This window comes from Rattus norvegicus, chromosome 7, assembly GCF_021556685.1.
Source record: "Rattus norvegicus strain SHRSP/BbbUtx chromosome 7, alternate assembly SHRSP_T2T, whole genome shotgun sequence".
Classification (NCBI taxonomy): domain Eukaryota; kingdom Metazoa; phylum Chordata; class Mammalia; order Rodentia; family Muridae; genus Rattus; species Rattus norvegicus.
Genome location: NC_141540.1, coordinates 31,624,010 through 31,642,305, shown reverse-complemented (window position 1 = coordinate 31,642,305; position 18,296 = coordinate 31,624,010). Strand labels below are relative to the sequence as shown.

General features: G+C 42.1%; 1 protein-coding gene across 1 annotated transcript in view; it reads right to left on the bottom strand.

Annotated features, from left to right (window-relative positions):
- Nucleotides 1–9,650, bottom strand: part of Pah (phenylalanine hydroxylase) — a 64,921-nt gene extending 55,271 nt beyond the window's left edge. The window contains exons 1-2 of the mRNA NM_012619.2: nucleotides 9,502–9,650; nucleotides 5,784–5,891 (exon numbers count right to left, since the gene is read on the bottom strand). Coding sequence (NP_036751.2) covers nucleotides 5,784–5,891; nucleotides 9,502–9,561 — 168 coding nt within the window. The 5' untranslated portion in view covers nucleotides 9,562–9,650. The remainder of the gene's footprint in view (nucleotides 1–5,783; nucleotides 5,892–9,501) is intronic.
- Nucleotides 9,651–18,296: the final 8,646 nt, after the last annotated feature.

Below are 18,296 nucleotides of genomic sequence, written 5' to 3'. Positions count from 1 at the left end.
AAAAATAAATACAAGGCAGGAGAGATGAAATGGATGGGCGGTTTTAGGGTAGGGTTAGGTGGGATACAGGGCCGCATTTAAGAGGATCTGTACATGAGGCCTCCTTGAGAAAACAAACCATATGCACGTCCTAAAGGAGTCAATGGACGTGGAGACCCCATGGGGATGATGAGTGGGATTGGCCTAGAAGACATGATAAGGGCTGGGGATTTAGCTCAGTGGTAGAGCGCTTACCTAGGAAGCACAAGGCCCTGGGTTCGGTCCCCAGCTCTGAAAAAAAAGAACCAAAAAAAAAAAAAAAAGACATAATAAAAGAAGTCTAATAAGTCAGAACAGCCGCAAGATGAAAGACAGCTAGACAAATTGAAGGAGTCTGGTCTTGATTCTGAAAGACACAGGGGTCTTTGTGAAGTTTTGAGCAGACAGACAACCTGATCTCACTGAATTAACATGATCAATCTGTCAAGTCCTGTTGAGAAGTCACTTCTGAAATCCCATATGATGGCGAGTGTAACCACCGGTGGCGAGTGTGCAGTGTCAGGAAGAGTCATGTGCTGTTACTTCATGCAATGACCTCAAAGATCAAAACTATAAGGACCATGAAAGGAGATAACAAAATGGAAAATGGATCATTAGTTGCCATTTCATCCTCTGTTTTTGAAACACTGTGCAGCTGAGAGCGAGAATTCAGAATTCCTAAGAAGGAACAAGAACACACACACACATCTCCCTAGAGTTTCTTCTTTGAATAAAACACCATAGCAAAGGTAGAGAGGTGAACGAATACTTCTTATTTGACATTAGCCACACCCACCATAGCTGTGGATCTGAGATAAAAAAAAGTCATCAGACTTGGCAGAAAATGTCTTCACCCGCTGATTCAATCTGACAGCCAACCGTTGTACAATTTCTCAGCGCTTGCTAGTGTATGTTATCTTGGTTTCTACAAGCAGTGTTTTAGTGACTGGCATGTGAGTTTCCTCATATGTCTTGCCACTAGAAACAACGACCGCATTGCATGCATGCTTGTCCCTGATTACCTGCTTGATTTCTCACATCAAATGCCTTAGAGCCTCCCTGGTGAACCAGAAAGTATTCACCCCTTAAAGTTTCTGTGTGTGTCTTACCCACTACTCTCAAAGGGGCTACGTCATCTGTTCTACCCTTCATGAGAAAACCTATATAGTTCACCAATACCAAGTATCAGGATTCCCAGTGTTTTTTTTCCTTAGCCTGATATATAAAGAGTTAATAATTCATCATTTAACCTTTTACTCAACTGCTGATAAGAATAAACATCTTTTCCTGTGATTATTAACCATTTTTTTTCTGCTTCATGACTTTTTCTTCATAATAAAGTTACTTTTCTGATTAGTAATACTTGTTTATAGACTATATTAATTCTACTGCACGTTATTTTTTCATGATAATACTATCCTTGTCTACTTATAAACATCTTCACCCAAAGTATTTTTAAGCATTCTCAAAGGATGTGGGGAAACGGGAAGTGAGAACAATTAGTTTTTAGGGAATGCTCCTTGCAATGCATTCTCAGATAAAGGAAACTTGTTCTGTTTTGTGCCTGAGCAGCAGATATCCCTTCCTTTGTGTCTAAAGGGCTCCTGAGCCGAGTACCATGGGCTTCTCTGGTTTCTTTTGACATCTTAAGGGTCCGGTGTAGGATCACCAGAACATGAGCAATCACAAGGTCAGAGGTCTCATTTTCCCAAATTCATTCCCTACAACAGTACTGATTTCAAAATGGCAGAGCTCAAATGTCTCACTCCTGGATTGTCTTTTGGTGAAATGAAAAGTGTCTAGGCTATTGGTTTATTTCTAATATTGACAAGTCTTTCAAAATCTGGGCACTTTAAATTTATTCAGAGACAGAGATTGACGCAAAAGCATGGGCTATTTACTACATCTTCTCCTCAACTTCAATGTTTTTCTATAGTGATAGGTTACCTCAACACACTGTGGAGGTTTGCATGAGAACAGCCTCACAGACTTATATATCTGAATATTTAGTCATCGGGAAATGGATGACTATTTGAAAGGAGTAGGAGTAGGAGGTGAGGCCTTGTTGGAGTGAGTGTGGCTTTGTAGGAAGAAATATGTCACAGGACATGGCTTTGATGTTTCAAAAGCCCACAGCAGGCTTCTCCCTCTGGGCCTTCATTTCATGATGTAGCTCTCAGTTACTGCTCCAGCACACACTGCCATGTTCCCTGCCATGATAATATTAGACTAAACCTCCAAAACTTTATGCAAGCTCCTAATTAAATGCTTCCTTTTATAAGGGTTGCATTAGTCATGGTGTCTTTTCACACCAAGTGACAGTGACTAAGACATACACACACACACACACACACACACACACACACACACACACCTACACACAGAATCACTTATGTAGGCTCCCAAATATTAAAAATGCCTCACAAATCATATGCTGTTCACTAAGACTGATTCCACCAGTGCAGTCATGCTAGTGTTCATTAAGTAGAAAGCCAGGACACATCATGTATTCATAACTAAACAAGTACCAACATTCAAATGGACAAAACGTATCCTGCAGATGCTGTAACTTAAATAGCTCTAAAACTTAAAATGAAATTCATCCTTTTCGTGGCAGAAGCAGTGAATGCCCATTTATAAACAGTGGGATGCTGAGAATATGTCGCCACAATGGTGATAGTGTCCCCTCTCAAATATCACCTATATTGGTCATTTATGGACCCTTCTATTGATCTTTGAGGAAATTAAGGAAGAGAAACAATAAAATCACAGATGAAAAAGCTTTGCTGTGAAGAACAGAGGAAGAAAGTATATTTTTCACTGGTAATATAAGCACTGACTTCTCTTCCAGGGATACAATAAGCTCTCTTAAAATGCTGGGATTTTTTTTATTATCATTCATATGACATCAAACAAAATGATCAGATGCTCTGAGTACAAGGAACAGAATAAGGAACCTGATATAGGCTCTCTTGATGCCAATTCTTCTCTGTGGTCCCTGAGGCCACAGGAAGATACCAGTGATCACAGCTTCCCTTAAATTATTCTGTACATGTGTGTATTTGCGTGGGTCTTGGTCACTGTTCTATTTCTGTGAAGAGACATCATGACCAATGCAACTGTCATAAAAGAAAGCATTTAAAATTGGAAGCTTGCTTACAGTTTCAGAAATTTAGTCTGATACGATCATATCAGGATGGCTCAGCAAGTGCTGGAGCAGTAGCTGAGAGCTATATCCTTATCCACAGACAGAGAAAACCCAGGCCTGATGTGGGAAACATCAACGCCCCAAGCAGAAGGACAGAGAAATCCTTCAGGAGGGAGGGCCAGGGAGACAACAGGAACTCTGAAGCTTCTATGGGCAAACAGAGGTAATTTCCTGAACAAAACAAGGTCGGGTTTCTTGGCTTAGAAAGAAAGAGAATTTGGGACACCTCCCTGTTGTTTACTTCTGTTGAAATCTAAGAGGCGAACAACCTCCTTTTGTTTGGCAGAAGGCTGTGTGTCACAGACAGATTGTGGACTTGGAAGCCTGGGGTCCACCTCCACCTGCACATTCCCTGAATGATCTTGAATGAGTCATTTGACCTTTCTGGGAGCCTCAGCTCCATATAGTAAAAGAATGGCTTCCACCCCTAAGTTTCATGGACATCAAATCAAGAGCCTGATATGCCTGGAGTACATGTGTGGTGCAAGTACAAGAATGTGCTTTCTTGATTGACTCGGTACTTTGAGTGACTCTAATTAAACTATGTGCTTTTCCAGACTGGTAATAAGGAAATAAAAGCTGTACCAGCATGGGGAATCTCCATGATAGCTGCTGAGAGTGTTAGGGGAAAACAATCTCAATGCACACTAAGAACAACCGTCCAATCAGCATGCTGAGCTCCTTATCCTGCTCTGCAGGATGGGCGGTGAGGTCCTCAAGGAATTGAGATCTGGATAAATGCATCAAAGAATCCACGTGCATGCACTTATGCACACATGTACATTCACACTTGTACATGCACACACACACACATACACACACACACACACACACACACACACACACACACACAACACACACCCCTCAGGTGCACTTCATCCAGTTCTGCTAATTTACTTCTTGTGGTTTGTTTATTATATTGTAAACAGCTTCTTCATTTATTGTTATTTAATCCATTAAGTAACTCAGTCTCAAGGGGCAACTGCTCAAGAACATGTGACTCCCTGATACAAAGGCTGAGCAAGTATACTGGAGTATTTTACAGAAGTGTCCTTTTCGGGAGCAGGTTATTTTTTTTTTTCAGAAAAGACTTTTTTTTTCTCTCCACTGCTTGCTGCTTGTTCTTGGGCATTCATTTACCCACAACTACCACTTTAGACAAATCGGGTTTTAAGTTTTAAATACATTCCATTTTTCTCAAGCATTTTTAGATGTTGAAAATGGATTAACAGAAGTGAAGCTGTCTCTCAGCGGTATAGCACTTGCCTGCCATGTGGAACATTCTGCATTTTATATACAGCACCAGGACATTGTTACTGATATTGCATTAATTTGTATCTAATGTATTCTAATGATGGCTGATGTTCATTATTGTGGGAGCCGTATTGGATTTGGGCCTGGTTGCTTTGTCACTGTGTGGCCTTAGTCTTAGATTGTAGGATCAAAAGCCTCTCCCTGTAATTTATGGCACAAGAAGTTTACATTCACAGAATGTTGTCAGCCTGAACAAGACCCTTCTGGGTCTCCAGCAAGGTTTGACCCCTGCTGAGCCCTGCCCTTGCATGTGGAAGCTTTTTGTCCCCAACTGGGAACAGTCTGGCCAGGTACTTCTCACCTGAGTCAGAATTAGGCTGGCCTTCCTGGTTATTTCCCTAATTTATTCAGGCCACATAGTCGGTCCTTTGTTACCGAAGTCTCAGCCAGGGTTCCCCACTGTGCTTGGCAGATACCTGCTAAGTGGTGTTCTTTGGATATATAGTTTGGTCAATAAAGAAACCAGAGGCTCTCTTCCTCTTCTGGCTTGACACGAATAACCTGTGTGTGTGTGTTTCTTTCATCCCACAGGTTTTCGCCCGATTCTCAGTACCGTGTCGGTGCAGGCGCTGACACATTATCAATTTGATTGGGTTCATAATCAGCTAGAAAACAAACATCTGTGTGTGCTTATGAAGGTAAATCAGCAAGTCATAGGCTTTGGCGGGCGGGGGAAGAACCTACTACTTTTATTCAGCTACATGGGCATAATATTAAACCAATTCCTAATAACTTATCACTACAATACCTGTAGATCAGTGTATCTCTCAACTCTCAACAGATAAACTTCTGTTTGTGGTAAATGGCGGTTAACAGAAACTCACAGCTGATCAAGTTGAAGGAAAAAAGGGACTAGCATGCTCAACCTTAAATGAGTCCTATGTATTACATCCCCCCTTCCAAGGCTCCAGCATCATGGCAGAAGGACTTGGACAACTGTAAGAGCCAAAGAATGGATGACTAAAGCAGAACAGTGTTTCCCAGACATGGCAGTGCAATTATGCATATGAACTCAAAGCAGTTGTGGTGGAGGTAGACCAGAAGTCCCACCCTTAGCTGAGGAGACATTGTCACATGATTGCTGGTAGAAGAGGGGAGTCTGCTTTTTGTCTTTTTTTTTTTAAGGGTGTGTTCTTGGTAGGTCAACAAAGTTGAATGGGACGACAAGGATAGAGAAAAAAGAAGTAGATCTAGGAGAAATCAGAGGAAGGCGGAATGTGATCAAAACATGTTACACACTTACCTCAAATAAGCGCAGGACCTTGGCTAGGGCACCAACTTCCTCTTTGAGTGAGAATATCAGAGATATGGCACCATTTTGATTGGAGTTGTCTTCAATATAGCTTGTTTCCTACATAATTAGATCACCTGGTTAAAATGTTTCTCACCGCTTAGCAATTATTCCCTTGAAACATCTCAAGAAGAGGCAAGCAATAACCCTTTTCTGCCTGTTAGCTTTGAAACACATGAACCATGTGCACTCTACACAGAAGGCAGTGTGTAAATAAATAAGTTGAGGACAATGAGAGAATGAATCACTCCTGGGTTGGCTTTCAATTTCTAGAACCTTAAATTATGCATTGATGTCACTAGCCACTGACAAGGATCAACATTTTTCAAATCAGTGCCCCAATACAGACCCTATGACATATCTGAGAGTATACAAATCTGAATTAAGGTAAATGCACCCATCCTTTCAGAACTAAAATTCTGACCATCAGACACATGTAGAAGAAGCCAGGAATTTCTTAGAGGAAGAGCAAGTGGTACAAAAAAATTTTCCTTAAAAAGACACGGGCGAGTACAGTGTGAAAAAGCATGAAAATGGGACATCCGTAGGCTGTGGATCCAAGACCTGGATGCTATCCTCTCTCATCCATTTACCACCTGAACAATTCTGAGCAGATCACTTTACTCATGCCCTCAACACTTCATTTATCTCACTACCTCAAAATAATAGTAAGAATTAGCCCTGGCCAAATAATATCCAAGTGTTGAAAAAAAAAGAAATATAAGTTTAAACAGAATATTAGGGTTATGTGTAAATGATGAAAACACTATGGCACATACGTTAATGGCCTTATGGGGTTTGGCAAGAAGCATCAAGTTGTCCCATGTGCAGCCGTAGGTGATAGCTCATTGCTGAAATGAGTCAAAAGAACAAATAGAGGGATACTAAGCTATCAGACAGTAGGTACCTTCAGTGAGGTAACAAGCTAAGCCAGAGTTTGCCAAGGCATTTTCTTAAGTTTTAAAATAATAATGCAACATTCTGTATGTACCCACCAATGCATAGCATGTCCCCGAAAAGGAGCAGAAGATGTGAAGATCAACTACTCTCTCATGAGCAAGTTAATTAAGCTGATGGTATGAATAATCCATCATCTCAGGGGCAGGAGACAATGGTGGGAAGGTTCCAGTCAGGGACTCAGAATAATAAGCTGAGAACACTGAAGACTCTTAGGAAACAATATTTAAGTTCAGAAAATTCATATCCCCACCCCAAATCTTATATGATAAACTGGAAATACCAAATTCACCAGCAAGTTAGAATTACAGGAAGCTTCAAAATAAATTAGAGATGTAGCCGTACCTGAACTGTGTGATCTTCTATCTTCTAAAAATAGTAATGTGTGGGTGCTGAAGGGATGGCTCAGTGGTTAAGAGCACTTGTTGCTCTTTCTGAAGGACCTGGGTTAAATACCTAATATCTACATGGTGGCTAACAACCATCTGTAACTCCAGTTCCTAGGATCCGGGGGGGTCTAGAGCCTCCATTGACCTCTATGGGCTCCAGCTTGCACACACTCAGGAGCGTACACATACACATAAATAAATACTTTGAAAGAGAACCACTGCATTTTTTTTTTAAGATTTTAACTTTAGTCAAGGTCCAGGACTTGATTTGGACAATCTTGTTTAACTTTGAAAGCAGTCGAGGAAATGGGTTTTATTGTGTACTAAGTTCCCTTTTTTATTGGTGGCAAGATTCAGCCTTAGAGAGCTAAGGAACTGGGCTATAGAGATAACCCAGATATGTGATTTTAATCCCAAGACTTGACAGATGGAGCCAGACGGATCCCTGGAGCTCCCTAAGTATGACAGAAAGTGCCAATGAAATGACTCTGAAAGTTGTCCAAATATACATTTGTACAACTACATGCACCTGAGTCCCCCCACTCTCTCTCTTTCTCCTCCCCCTCCCTCCCCCTCCTTCCCCCTCTCTCTCCCTGTCTCTCTCTGTCTCTCTCTGTCTCTGTCTGTCTCTCTCTGTGTCTCTCTGTCTCTCTGTCTCTCTCTGTGTCTCTCTGTCTCTGTGTCTCTCTGTCTCTCTCTCTTACACACACGCGCGCGCACGCACACACACACACACACACACACACACACACACACACACACACACACACACACAGCCCTTAATTCCACAACTAGCATTGAAGTGAGTATTTGAACTGGGCCTTTAGACTATGCATGCTACCCATGACCCATGGCCTGTTTTCGTACTGCCTTTCTCTTCTAAAGCCTGCCAAATATGCACCGATGAGCCCGATTTCAGTCTCTTTTTGACAGCAGAGAACACGGAGTCCTCAGTCCTTTCTGGTTTCCTTGAAACAACAAAGGAATGAATGCCCGGTTTCTAATTCATTATTGTCTTGCTGACCTCCAAAAAAAGGATGGCACTCTTGATACGTGTTAACCCGTGCCACCTCAGACTAGGGCAGTTTGGAGTTGAAGATACTTTTAATAGAAATCCAGTGGGACCCCTCCAGCAGCCCTCTCCTGTGTGTCTGGCAACCACTCAGTGCAGTGCCATCTTCTCCAGAAATGATTCTTAAGACCCAGGTCTGTTTCTGTTATGCCCTCTACCATTACAGGCATCTAGCTCTGGGTGCTCTACAATGATCCTATCCCAACAGGTTTTATCCTGTGTCCTTCATCATCAAAATCACTGTTAATTAATTTTAACCATGGACAATTTCAAAAACCACTAATAATAAATATATACATAAATAGTACCTTTTCCCCGCAATTGCCTGCAAATTCACATTTATGGTGTAACATGAGTCTATATTGCTGTTATTAGTGACACTGCCCTGGTCTGCCCCTGAACAGGCATCCACTTCTTTCCAGGAACCAAACCATGTCATTTCACTCTGAATACATGTTGCCATTGGCAGCAGTCACCGCTCTGTATGACTTACCTAGAACAGACCATTCAGTCCTCAGGAAAGCTCTGAGGGGGTGGGGGATGTTACTGTTTTGAAAATGAAGGCGCAGATTCAACGAGGTCAAATTGGCTTGTTTTAGGCAAACCACCCAATGTGTAACAAAGCCTGGGCCAGAACCCTTGTTCAGCTTTCTCAATACCATTACTCTGTTTCCCACTGACACACTTGATGGACACAACAGCTCCTTCTTTTCAAAGCATGAAGAACTTTAGCTTAGAAGGAAGCTCAGAGAAGTTTGTGAAGTGGTGTAGACCTTGGTGGATCTGAGTTCAAGGTTTACCTAGCCAACCCTGGGCCCTAGAGCAAATCTCTTTCATGGTGTATTTTTGTTGGCTTGGAAGCTATACCTTATTTGATTCTAACAGGCATGTAGATTGACATACAAGCAGAAGTTCTCCAAAACTGTCTAGGAAGAAACCACGCAGAGAAAAGAATGAGGAATCAGAGACTGAGGAACTTTGATCACTGAACAATCCATTCAGCAATAAACACTGACTGTTCTCTTTAGCCATGAGTGAATGCCAATGCCTTCTGCTATCTCTGGAAATAATCACATATCACATTTACAAGCAATACGCTCTGTCAAGGGTGTTCTAGGGTCAATACTGGTGATCTGGGGCCTACAGACGACATGCACATTTGTATGTGTGGTCACAACCCCCTTGTATACATCTCCACTGAAGATCTATTAAAAATAGTTCTCTCCTAGCAGTGGAAGCCCACCAGGCTTACCTGCCCAAAGTCTGAGAGTTTTCTGCTCAGGACTCCATTCTCCAGGACAACAGCTGCCATGCTGGCTCTCAGTGAGTGAGGTGTCTAGCTTAGCAGCGGGGTTGGGAAAGGTAGGCACTCAGGATGGGAGGGCTGATGGTTTTAACTTGTCTCTCTGGACAGAGGAGAGGAGAGGTTTCAAAGGGTGTCTCCTACTGCAGTCTACAAGGTCACTCTTCAGTGGGTGTTGCCCTGACGTAGCAGTGGACGGAGATGAATAATAGCCCATGCCCAACTCCAGGTCACCAGTCCTGGGCTGGCCCAAGGGGGAAGTGTTGTGGTAGGGGTGGCAGCCACAGTAGGACTCCTTTGGCGGAGTGCCCTGGGCAGGAGTAGAAGGCAGAGAGCCCAGAACACCTACATCCTGAAGCTCAGGCAGGTTTGGCAGTGCTGAGACATTAGAGTACCTGGAGTATATATTCTCTATAACTAGAGAGTCCACTCCATCACCTCCCACAATAATAATAATAATAATAATAATAATAATAATAATAATAATAATAGATAATAATTATGGATGATGTTCCCTGCAAACACAGAAATAGAGCCAGGATCATAATTTAAATGCTCTCCACCCTCCACTCACCTTCTATAAACCATCAAACAAGTCCATTCCCTTGCCATGCTTTGCTTTAGGAAGCCACACCAAATGACCCTGTGAGGCTGAGAATGAGCAAAAGCCAGGAGGTATCAAGGCTGGAATGCAGCCAGTTCTCTAGGTGCTTGTTTGATAGCTGTGACTGCAAAGAGGACAGATGGCCACCTCACTAATATACATCAAGTGCATGAATCAAACGAGGCTGAGGTGATGCTCTGTGTATTCTAGTTGGGACAATTCTTGCCATTTACACCGCATAAATGGAAACTAATGCTTAAATGTCTGTCTCAAGAAACCAGACGACAGACAGACAGACACTGAGCATTTGCTCTCTGTGTGAGGTGGGGTCCTCGACACTGGGGCTACAGCAGGAGCAAACGACCCTCTGGTCAGCACTGCACCGTTCTGGTGGTCAGAGGAAATGAGCAAGTTCAGATAAGGCTAAACCTCGGGGGGGGAGGGGCGAATAGAGACAGGAACGAGCTGAGTGTTAGGTACTGGGGAGTGGCTTCCAGTGAACATGAAGGTAGCATGTCAGACCCCCATTTTTCAGAGAAGGAAACTGAGGACAGATATTCATTGCTAGCGGGGAAAACGGAGTATAAAAACGTGGGAGGATCATTTCCAGAAAGACTGAGAAGTCGGGGGCATTGAGGGACTCAAAGCCTGCTTAATATTTACCCGGGCAAAGTTAATGGGCTGTGAGGAAACAGGCCAATAATAGAAGGGGCTAGGAGTCCACCCCATCACCTCCCACAATTCTTTGACCTAATAAGCGAGTATCTGCCAAAAGAGAAAAACAACATTTCAAGTTGGAGGTTCAAAGCAAGTAGATTAGTCCCTCGTCGGATGGACAGCCACCCCCACCCAGACCCCAGTGTCTTTGTTTCTAAAATGTAGGTCTAGGGCCATTGTTTAGAATTTCATGAACCTCCATAATGCAACTGACTTTCTCCCGAATTCCAAGAGTATCAATGCTGTAAGAATTATTTCTGGCCAAAAGGCCAGTATTCCTGCTGAGTAACAGCCCCCACCCATGAGTCACAAGCCCTTTGTCAAACCCCTAGTTCCAAAAGCATTTACATTGCAATTCGTAACAGTAGCAGATTACAGTTATGAAGTAGTAATGAAATAGTTCTATGGTTGAGGGTCACCACAGTATGAGGCGCTGTATTAAAGGGTTGCTGTGTTAGGGAGGTTGAGAACTACTGATCTGTAGGTTGTAGATGTGAAACAGGATGTGCTCCATCAGCTTGGGACTGCCTTAGAAGTGCCTCTCCATCCGTTATCATTGTCTGTATACTACAGAGGGCAATGCCATCAAAAGAGCCGACAGCATGAAAGTGACGCAATGACTGAAGAAGATGACAGTGGTGATGGCCTTACCTGCATGCACACCGTGTGCTAAGCACCAAGCCAAGCTCCTCCTATGCCAGATTTCATTTCTTCCTGTCACCCATCTTGCAGGCAATGCCTCTACTCTGAATAGACAAAGCAATGGCTGCCCAAGGCATTTAAATCCACAGCTAGAATCCAAACGATGTCTGATTCAAACCCGAAGCCTTGGCTCTTAAATATCCTTTCTCTCTTTTTTTGAAATAAGCACATGGCTTTTTGTTTTTTTGGAAAACAAAGTGACGACCCTTCTCCTTTCTCTGAACATAGTTAAAAGTAGAATTCTAGTGCTGGAGAGATGGGTCACAAGTTAAGAACACTGGCTGCTCTTCCAGAGGTACTGAGTTCAAATCCCAGAACTGCACGGTGACTCACAATCATCTGTAATGGGATCCGATTCTTGGGTATGCATGAAGACAGATACTTATATACTTAAAATTAATTAATTAATTAATCTTTTTTAAAAAATGAATTCTAAATCCTATTTCACATTTTAAAAGTTGCCCCAAGTCTAGGGTGAATAAAAGCAGTGTACTTCCCTGCTGTCCTGGCAAGAAGAATATGAACAGTTTCTTAAAAAAAATAAATAAATACAGGGAAAGTGTTTTGGGCTGAGATGTGGCTTAGCCGTTAGTCTAGCTGCCTAGCAAGCTGGAAGTCCTAGGTTTGATCCCCGGCACCTCAGAAAACTTGGTTTGGTGGCACATGCCTGTAATCTCAGCAATGTGACAGTGTGAGCAGGAAAGTCAGGAACTGGAGACTGTCCTTGGCTTTGAAGTAACTTCAAACCCAGCTTGAGCTATGTGAAAACATGTCTCCAAAAGTAAACAGACACGTAAATAAAACTGACTTAGGCAAAACTGTGGGTCACATTTATCTATGGACCAACGCAAAACTTGAGCTCACAGGAGGTTGCTGGGGAAGCACACACTGTGGATGACTGGGTAGAATTCATGCTGGAGCTAACAGGGGCAGTGGGGAACACTGAGAAAAAGCAGGGGAAAAGGCGCAGATCTAGAAGTGTCGACGAAGGTGTTCTGTAGACCACGGGGGCAGGGCAGGTGTGTGGAAGTCAGCACCCGGTAGCCGGATGAGCGGCTAGCTCTGTACTTGGCAACCTTAGCGCTGACTTAACTGACTTAAAAGTTGAACATTTCCCAACCTTCGCTAGCTTATCGGCCTCTTTCTACTTAACTCCACGCACACAGGGCTGAGTTAATCATAATCCATGATCATGGCACATAACCAAAACCTACGAGTCACTTTTCTTGCCTGATTTGTTCCTTTCTCTCTTACCTTGATTACTCAACACAGAGTGATGTCCCTGGTACCTTCACTGCTCTGTTGGATGACATGTACACATGTGTATATGGGAGTGTCTTTTCCTGATATGTGATGGTCTATAGATGTATTATAGCATGCACATGTATTATGAGTTCAGGTTCTGCTTTGAAAACATAAGGCTGTCCTGGGATGTGGACTTAGTTCTCTGATGATCTGGTTTGGGGTAAAAGGTTCTCTGTGTGTAACCACCATTATTGCTGTTCAGTGTGGGCTTTTGATGTTGTAACCTTTCTTGACTTTGCAAAATCCTCCTGACAGTAACGAGACATTCATTTGTCTTCAACATTAGGCGTTGAGTTGGACAGCCGATGTTTAGAATTTGCTAAGTATGGGATCTATTCTGTTTAGTCTGTTAATGTGGCTAACCATTAACAAGACAACAACATGTCAAGATTATAGGCACAGATTTTTTTTCAGACGTTAAATTGTTTTATTCTAATGTAACCCTTGTTCATGGTTTAATGACTTTAAGGCTTTATTGCATATGGCTTATTCATATATTTTAATTGTATTGCATTTATTTATGCATCTATTTGTGTACCTGTGTGATTTTGAGCCTTCCATGCCACGTGTGTAGAGGTCAGTGGATGTACAATTTGCTTAGTCAATGTTTTCATTCCACCATGTGGGATGCAGAGGACGTCCTCAAGTCATCAGGCTTGGTGGCAAGAGCCTTCCCTTTACCCACTGAGCCATCTCACAGGTCCATTAGTTCATAGTTCATATAGGATCTTTCTGCTGATGTTTATGGGGAAAGAGGAACTGTCATCTCCTTACTTAGACATCAACTCATGTTGAAATAACAATGATAACTGCTTTACGTAAGACCTAGCACAGCTTTCTGTGCTTTTATAATTTGGAGTCTCATCAACAGAAGATAGAAGTTATTTGTTTCTTGAGGATTTGGTGGCCTTTTTATATATTCTAGGCCTGAAATAAGGGAGTGAGGGTGTTCAGGGGAAAGTTCAAGGTTACAGTCAGGTTCTTCAACAGTTATTACGTCATTCTTGTAATCTATTTCATTCAGTTTTATATTTTCCCAGAAACTAATACAGCTTCTCAAGGACTCCCTGAAACAAATATATTACTATTCATAACATTAATTTCCTACCTATAAGTATTTCCATCTTTTTTTCTATATTTTATTTGTTGCTTTGTTGGGGTACAGACTATGTGTGTATGTTGTGCACATGTGTATATAGAGTGTGGCCTGGCGTGTCTTCCTTCTCAGGTGACATTTACCCGTCGTTTGATCCCAAGACTCTCTGATTAAGCTGGGTTGGTTGGCTAGCAAACCCTAGGGATCCTCCTGTTTTTTACTGGGATTGCAAACAGGCCATCTGTCACTCTGTCTGTCTTCTTGAATGGATTCTGAGGATCAAACTTTTCTCTTCCTGCTTGCACAGCAAGCACTTTTCAGACTGATCTATCTCCCCTGTACTGGGCTTTATTTATTCATACCTTCTCTCATCTTTCCTGGTACTTGTCCATGAAGAGTTGGCATTTCATAACACCGGTCTCTGTGATATTCTCTCTTTCACTGATTGTCCTCTACTTGTCCTTACTATTTCCTTGTTTGAGTGTGCTTTATTGGTCTTTTCCCAACTTCTTGGGTTGAACAATTATTTGTTTTCAGTCATCTGTGTTTCCTAAGAAATAGATTCAAAATGAAATAAGTCTAAGTACTATTTTAGTTGGTTTCCATTTATTTGCCTTACTATTGTTCAGCCTGAGGTTTTGAATATAATCTTCTCAATAACCTAAGTTTTTTTTAGATTTATTCATTTATTATATATAAGTACACTGTAGCTGTCTTCAGACACACCAGAAAAGGGCATCGGATCTCTTTACAGATGGTTGTGAGCCACCATGTGGTTGCTGGGAACTGAACTCAGGACCTCTGGAAGAGTAGTCGGGTGCTCTTAACCGCTGAGCCATCTCTCAAGCCCAACCTAAGAGTTTTTAAAGAGTGTATTATTTAAATTTCAGGTACTTGGGTTACTCTCAGCTTTTCTCTTTATCTCCAATTAGCTTCTACCAATTTATTGTCTAAAGGGAAAATGCAATACTCTTCCCTAAACCTATACTAACACCACATGAGCTGGAATGTAACACTAGTGATAAATATCAGTAAGTTCAAACTCAAGGAAAGACCAGTCATCAGTTGAGTAAATCTGAGCTGTCTGCTTAACCATGTTTCACAGAAAGAGGCCATTTCCATGGTTTGGGACAAGCCTGCTGTCTTCACAAGGTCAGTTCCCTTCAGAAACAATACCACCTGTGTGAATGTCAGACCTCATGGCATCTTGCCTCTCTGCCTCACCCTCAGACTGATGGAAAGGACACCAGAGGAATTCTGGGAAGAACCTTGCCTAGATTCCTAATACATAAGTACCATGTGTGTGCTGCACACTTGGATGAACAGCATATGATATAACTTCTCCTCACACCTGAGCAAGCTCCCTACTTACCACAGTCAGTCCCTGTAGGATGAATGTAAGCCATTCAAAGCCTTTATAAATTTATTGCATGGGACCGAAACAAATGTTACATAGGTCAACATGTAGCCTTTAGCCATCCACAAGAATTTCATAACTCTTATATCCTACATTGATAATTCTTGGAATTTTTAGAACTTATACATTACATTACCTCATAATGAGATCAATTAGTAAATCAAGTGTATTCAATTGAAGGTCTATCAATTAACAATTCCCATCATTTTTCATGCATTATGAGTTTAAATGATGATATCATTTATTTCAAGCAATGCTTTCATATATTTAAACATAATACTTGTGGTGCTGGGGATTAAACTTTGAATCTTGCACATGCTAGATAAATGTTCTACCACTGAGCTATATCCTTGTTTCTACAAATATAATTTATTTTCAGTTTATTGAAAAATAAATAAGTTCTTTAAAAAAATATCTGTCAGGTTAAAGACCTACCCAACACCCACTTCCATATCTAGATCCACTGTAGCAGAAAAGAAATTCCATAAAAAGAAATTCCATTAGATGCTTTCCTTTTTCTTTAACAATATTTAGCAATTTTCAAAGCCTTTCCTTCTATGTATTCCATATTCACCACCCCTAGCTCCTTTAACAAACATCCTCTTCACTCTCCTAACCCTTCTTGGAGATGCTTTCCCCCACCAGTCAAGTGTGTGTTGCTCTGTTAGTCTTCAGAATAGGGCCTAGCATCTCTGGGCTTCACCAATTTCCACTCAATCTTTCATAAGTGTTAGGGCAAAGGGGTTGATGTGGATGTCTCATTTAGGACTAAGCACTTGACATCCTCTTATTCTCTGCCCACTGACCCACTGGGGGATCTGTGAGTTGTCATCTACTGAAAGGAGAAACTTCTCTGGGTTGGATTGAATGACGCTCTGATTTATGGGAATAGCAGTAAATCCTTCAGAGCTATTTTAAGACTATATCCACGGAGGCCATGTCAATGTCCATAAGCCATGCTGTAGGAATTCCAGGACCTACCACAGCTGGGGTCTGTGTTGATGTCTGTGACCAGTGTTACCACCAAAGTCATGCAGATACCTGTGGTCTATGCTATTGCCTTAAGCCATGCCAATATCCGTGGTGTCCATGGACCATGCTTCCACCATGGACCTGGGCTGCCACCTGAGGCCATGGTGATGTCTTGGCCCATGCTGTCACCAGAAGACATATCTGGGTCTGTGGTCCTACTGCAGCCAATGTCTATGTTGATGTCCATGGCCCATGCTACCACCGAAGGCCATGCAGATGCCCATGGTCTGTGATGCAACCTGAAGCCATGTGGATGTCTGTAGGCCATGCTGATGTGAGTGAGCTGCACTGCCACCTTGAGGCCATGTTGATGTCTGTAGTCCAGGCAGCCCCAAAGGACCCTGTCTGGGTCCATGGTTGTACTGCAGCATAGGGCCATGTTCATGGTCTGTGCTCTCACTAGACACTGAGCGGAGGCCCACGGTCCATGCTCCCACTGACTGTGCAGATCCAGGAGGCTTCTTTTGCCATGATATCAATGACTACAGACACACAATTGAGGGGAGCCATGGAAGGCTTCTGTGACAACCCCTCCCCTCCTCCAGCCTTCCCACACCACCCAAAAGTAACAGCCTAGACAGGAAGCCACTGAAGAGAACTTTTAAAAAATGTGACCGAGATGCCAAAGAGTAGCTCTCCACAGTCAATGGCTTCTGGCACAGGTGTGGGAGGGAAAGGACTCAGCTCTCTTTATGGAGCAGGCCACTAAGGATTTGACCACTAAGAATGCTCCAGCAAGTATTTAGATAAAAAAAAGTGGACCTTCTTTTTCCCTTCCTTTAAAATTTTATTTTTATCCTTTACTTCTTTTGTGGGTGTTACTTGGAGGTGGGGACATGGAAGGAATAGGAAGGATTTTGATCAGGTGGAAGATATGAAACTTGCAGAGAATCAATAAAAATGTTATGGGGGGAATACTATAACCACTTAGCAGAATAATCAACCATATTGGCTTCTCTCCTAAGGTCTGTGCTCTCTCTAATCACAGGAGTGTTAGACAGTAGAGAGGTCCTAACTTTTGTGGTATGATATTACACTGTCATCTAGAGTTTTCTTTTTCTTTTCTTTTTGTAGGTTAATCTCATTATGCAGGTAAACACAGGTACAGGATAGAGCAAGGCCTGTCATTGGATGAGAAGGAAGAATGGGCGGGAGAAAAGTTTGAGAGGCAGAGGAGGCCTGAGCAAGGAAGAGGCAGCTGAGAGAACATGGAGGCAGATGTTAAGATTCCTCTCCACACATTTACAGGTCGTTATGACTATTCTTAAAGGATGGGTGTGTACAGGATTTTGTGTTGTCTAGATGGGCAGATCATATCCTATCTAGGTGGGCGGTTTATATCCTTATCAACTGATTGTAAGTTTGTTGTGTAGATGTATTGTGGATTGAGAATTTAACATGTAAATCTGATGTTGGGCAACAGTTTGTTGAGTCTTGATTTTACCAGGTGGCTGGAACCAGAGAGTTAGAGGCTAGCAGAGAGCCGCAGGGAGAGATACTAATCTGAGATGAATTAGCCATAGTTCCAATGACGGGCTGGAGCCAAAACTAGCAAGGGAGCGAGACTGCCAGGGTACACTCAAGAACCATTCCGCTGCTTTTTTTTATTTTTACTAAATCATCTTTTGTTTCTTCTTCTTTTTAAAAATCTAGACTCTATTTCTCTGATACAGTGTTTCACTAGTGCCCTGACAATTGTTTCTCCCTTTGGGTAAAAAGTATTTGAGGTCAGTATAATAAGAATAGAAAGCATCTCCAGTTCTGAAGATATTCCGTGATATTAATGTCTCCCTCTTCTTCCAAAAAGAAAGAAAAAGAAAAAAGAAAAAGAAAAAAACTCGCTTTATTCTGGAATTAAAAATCATTCCTGT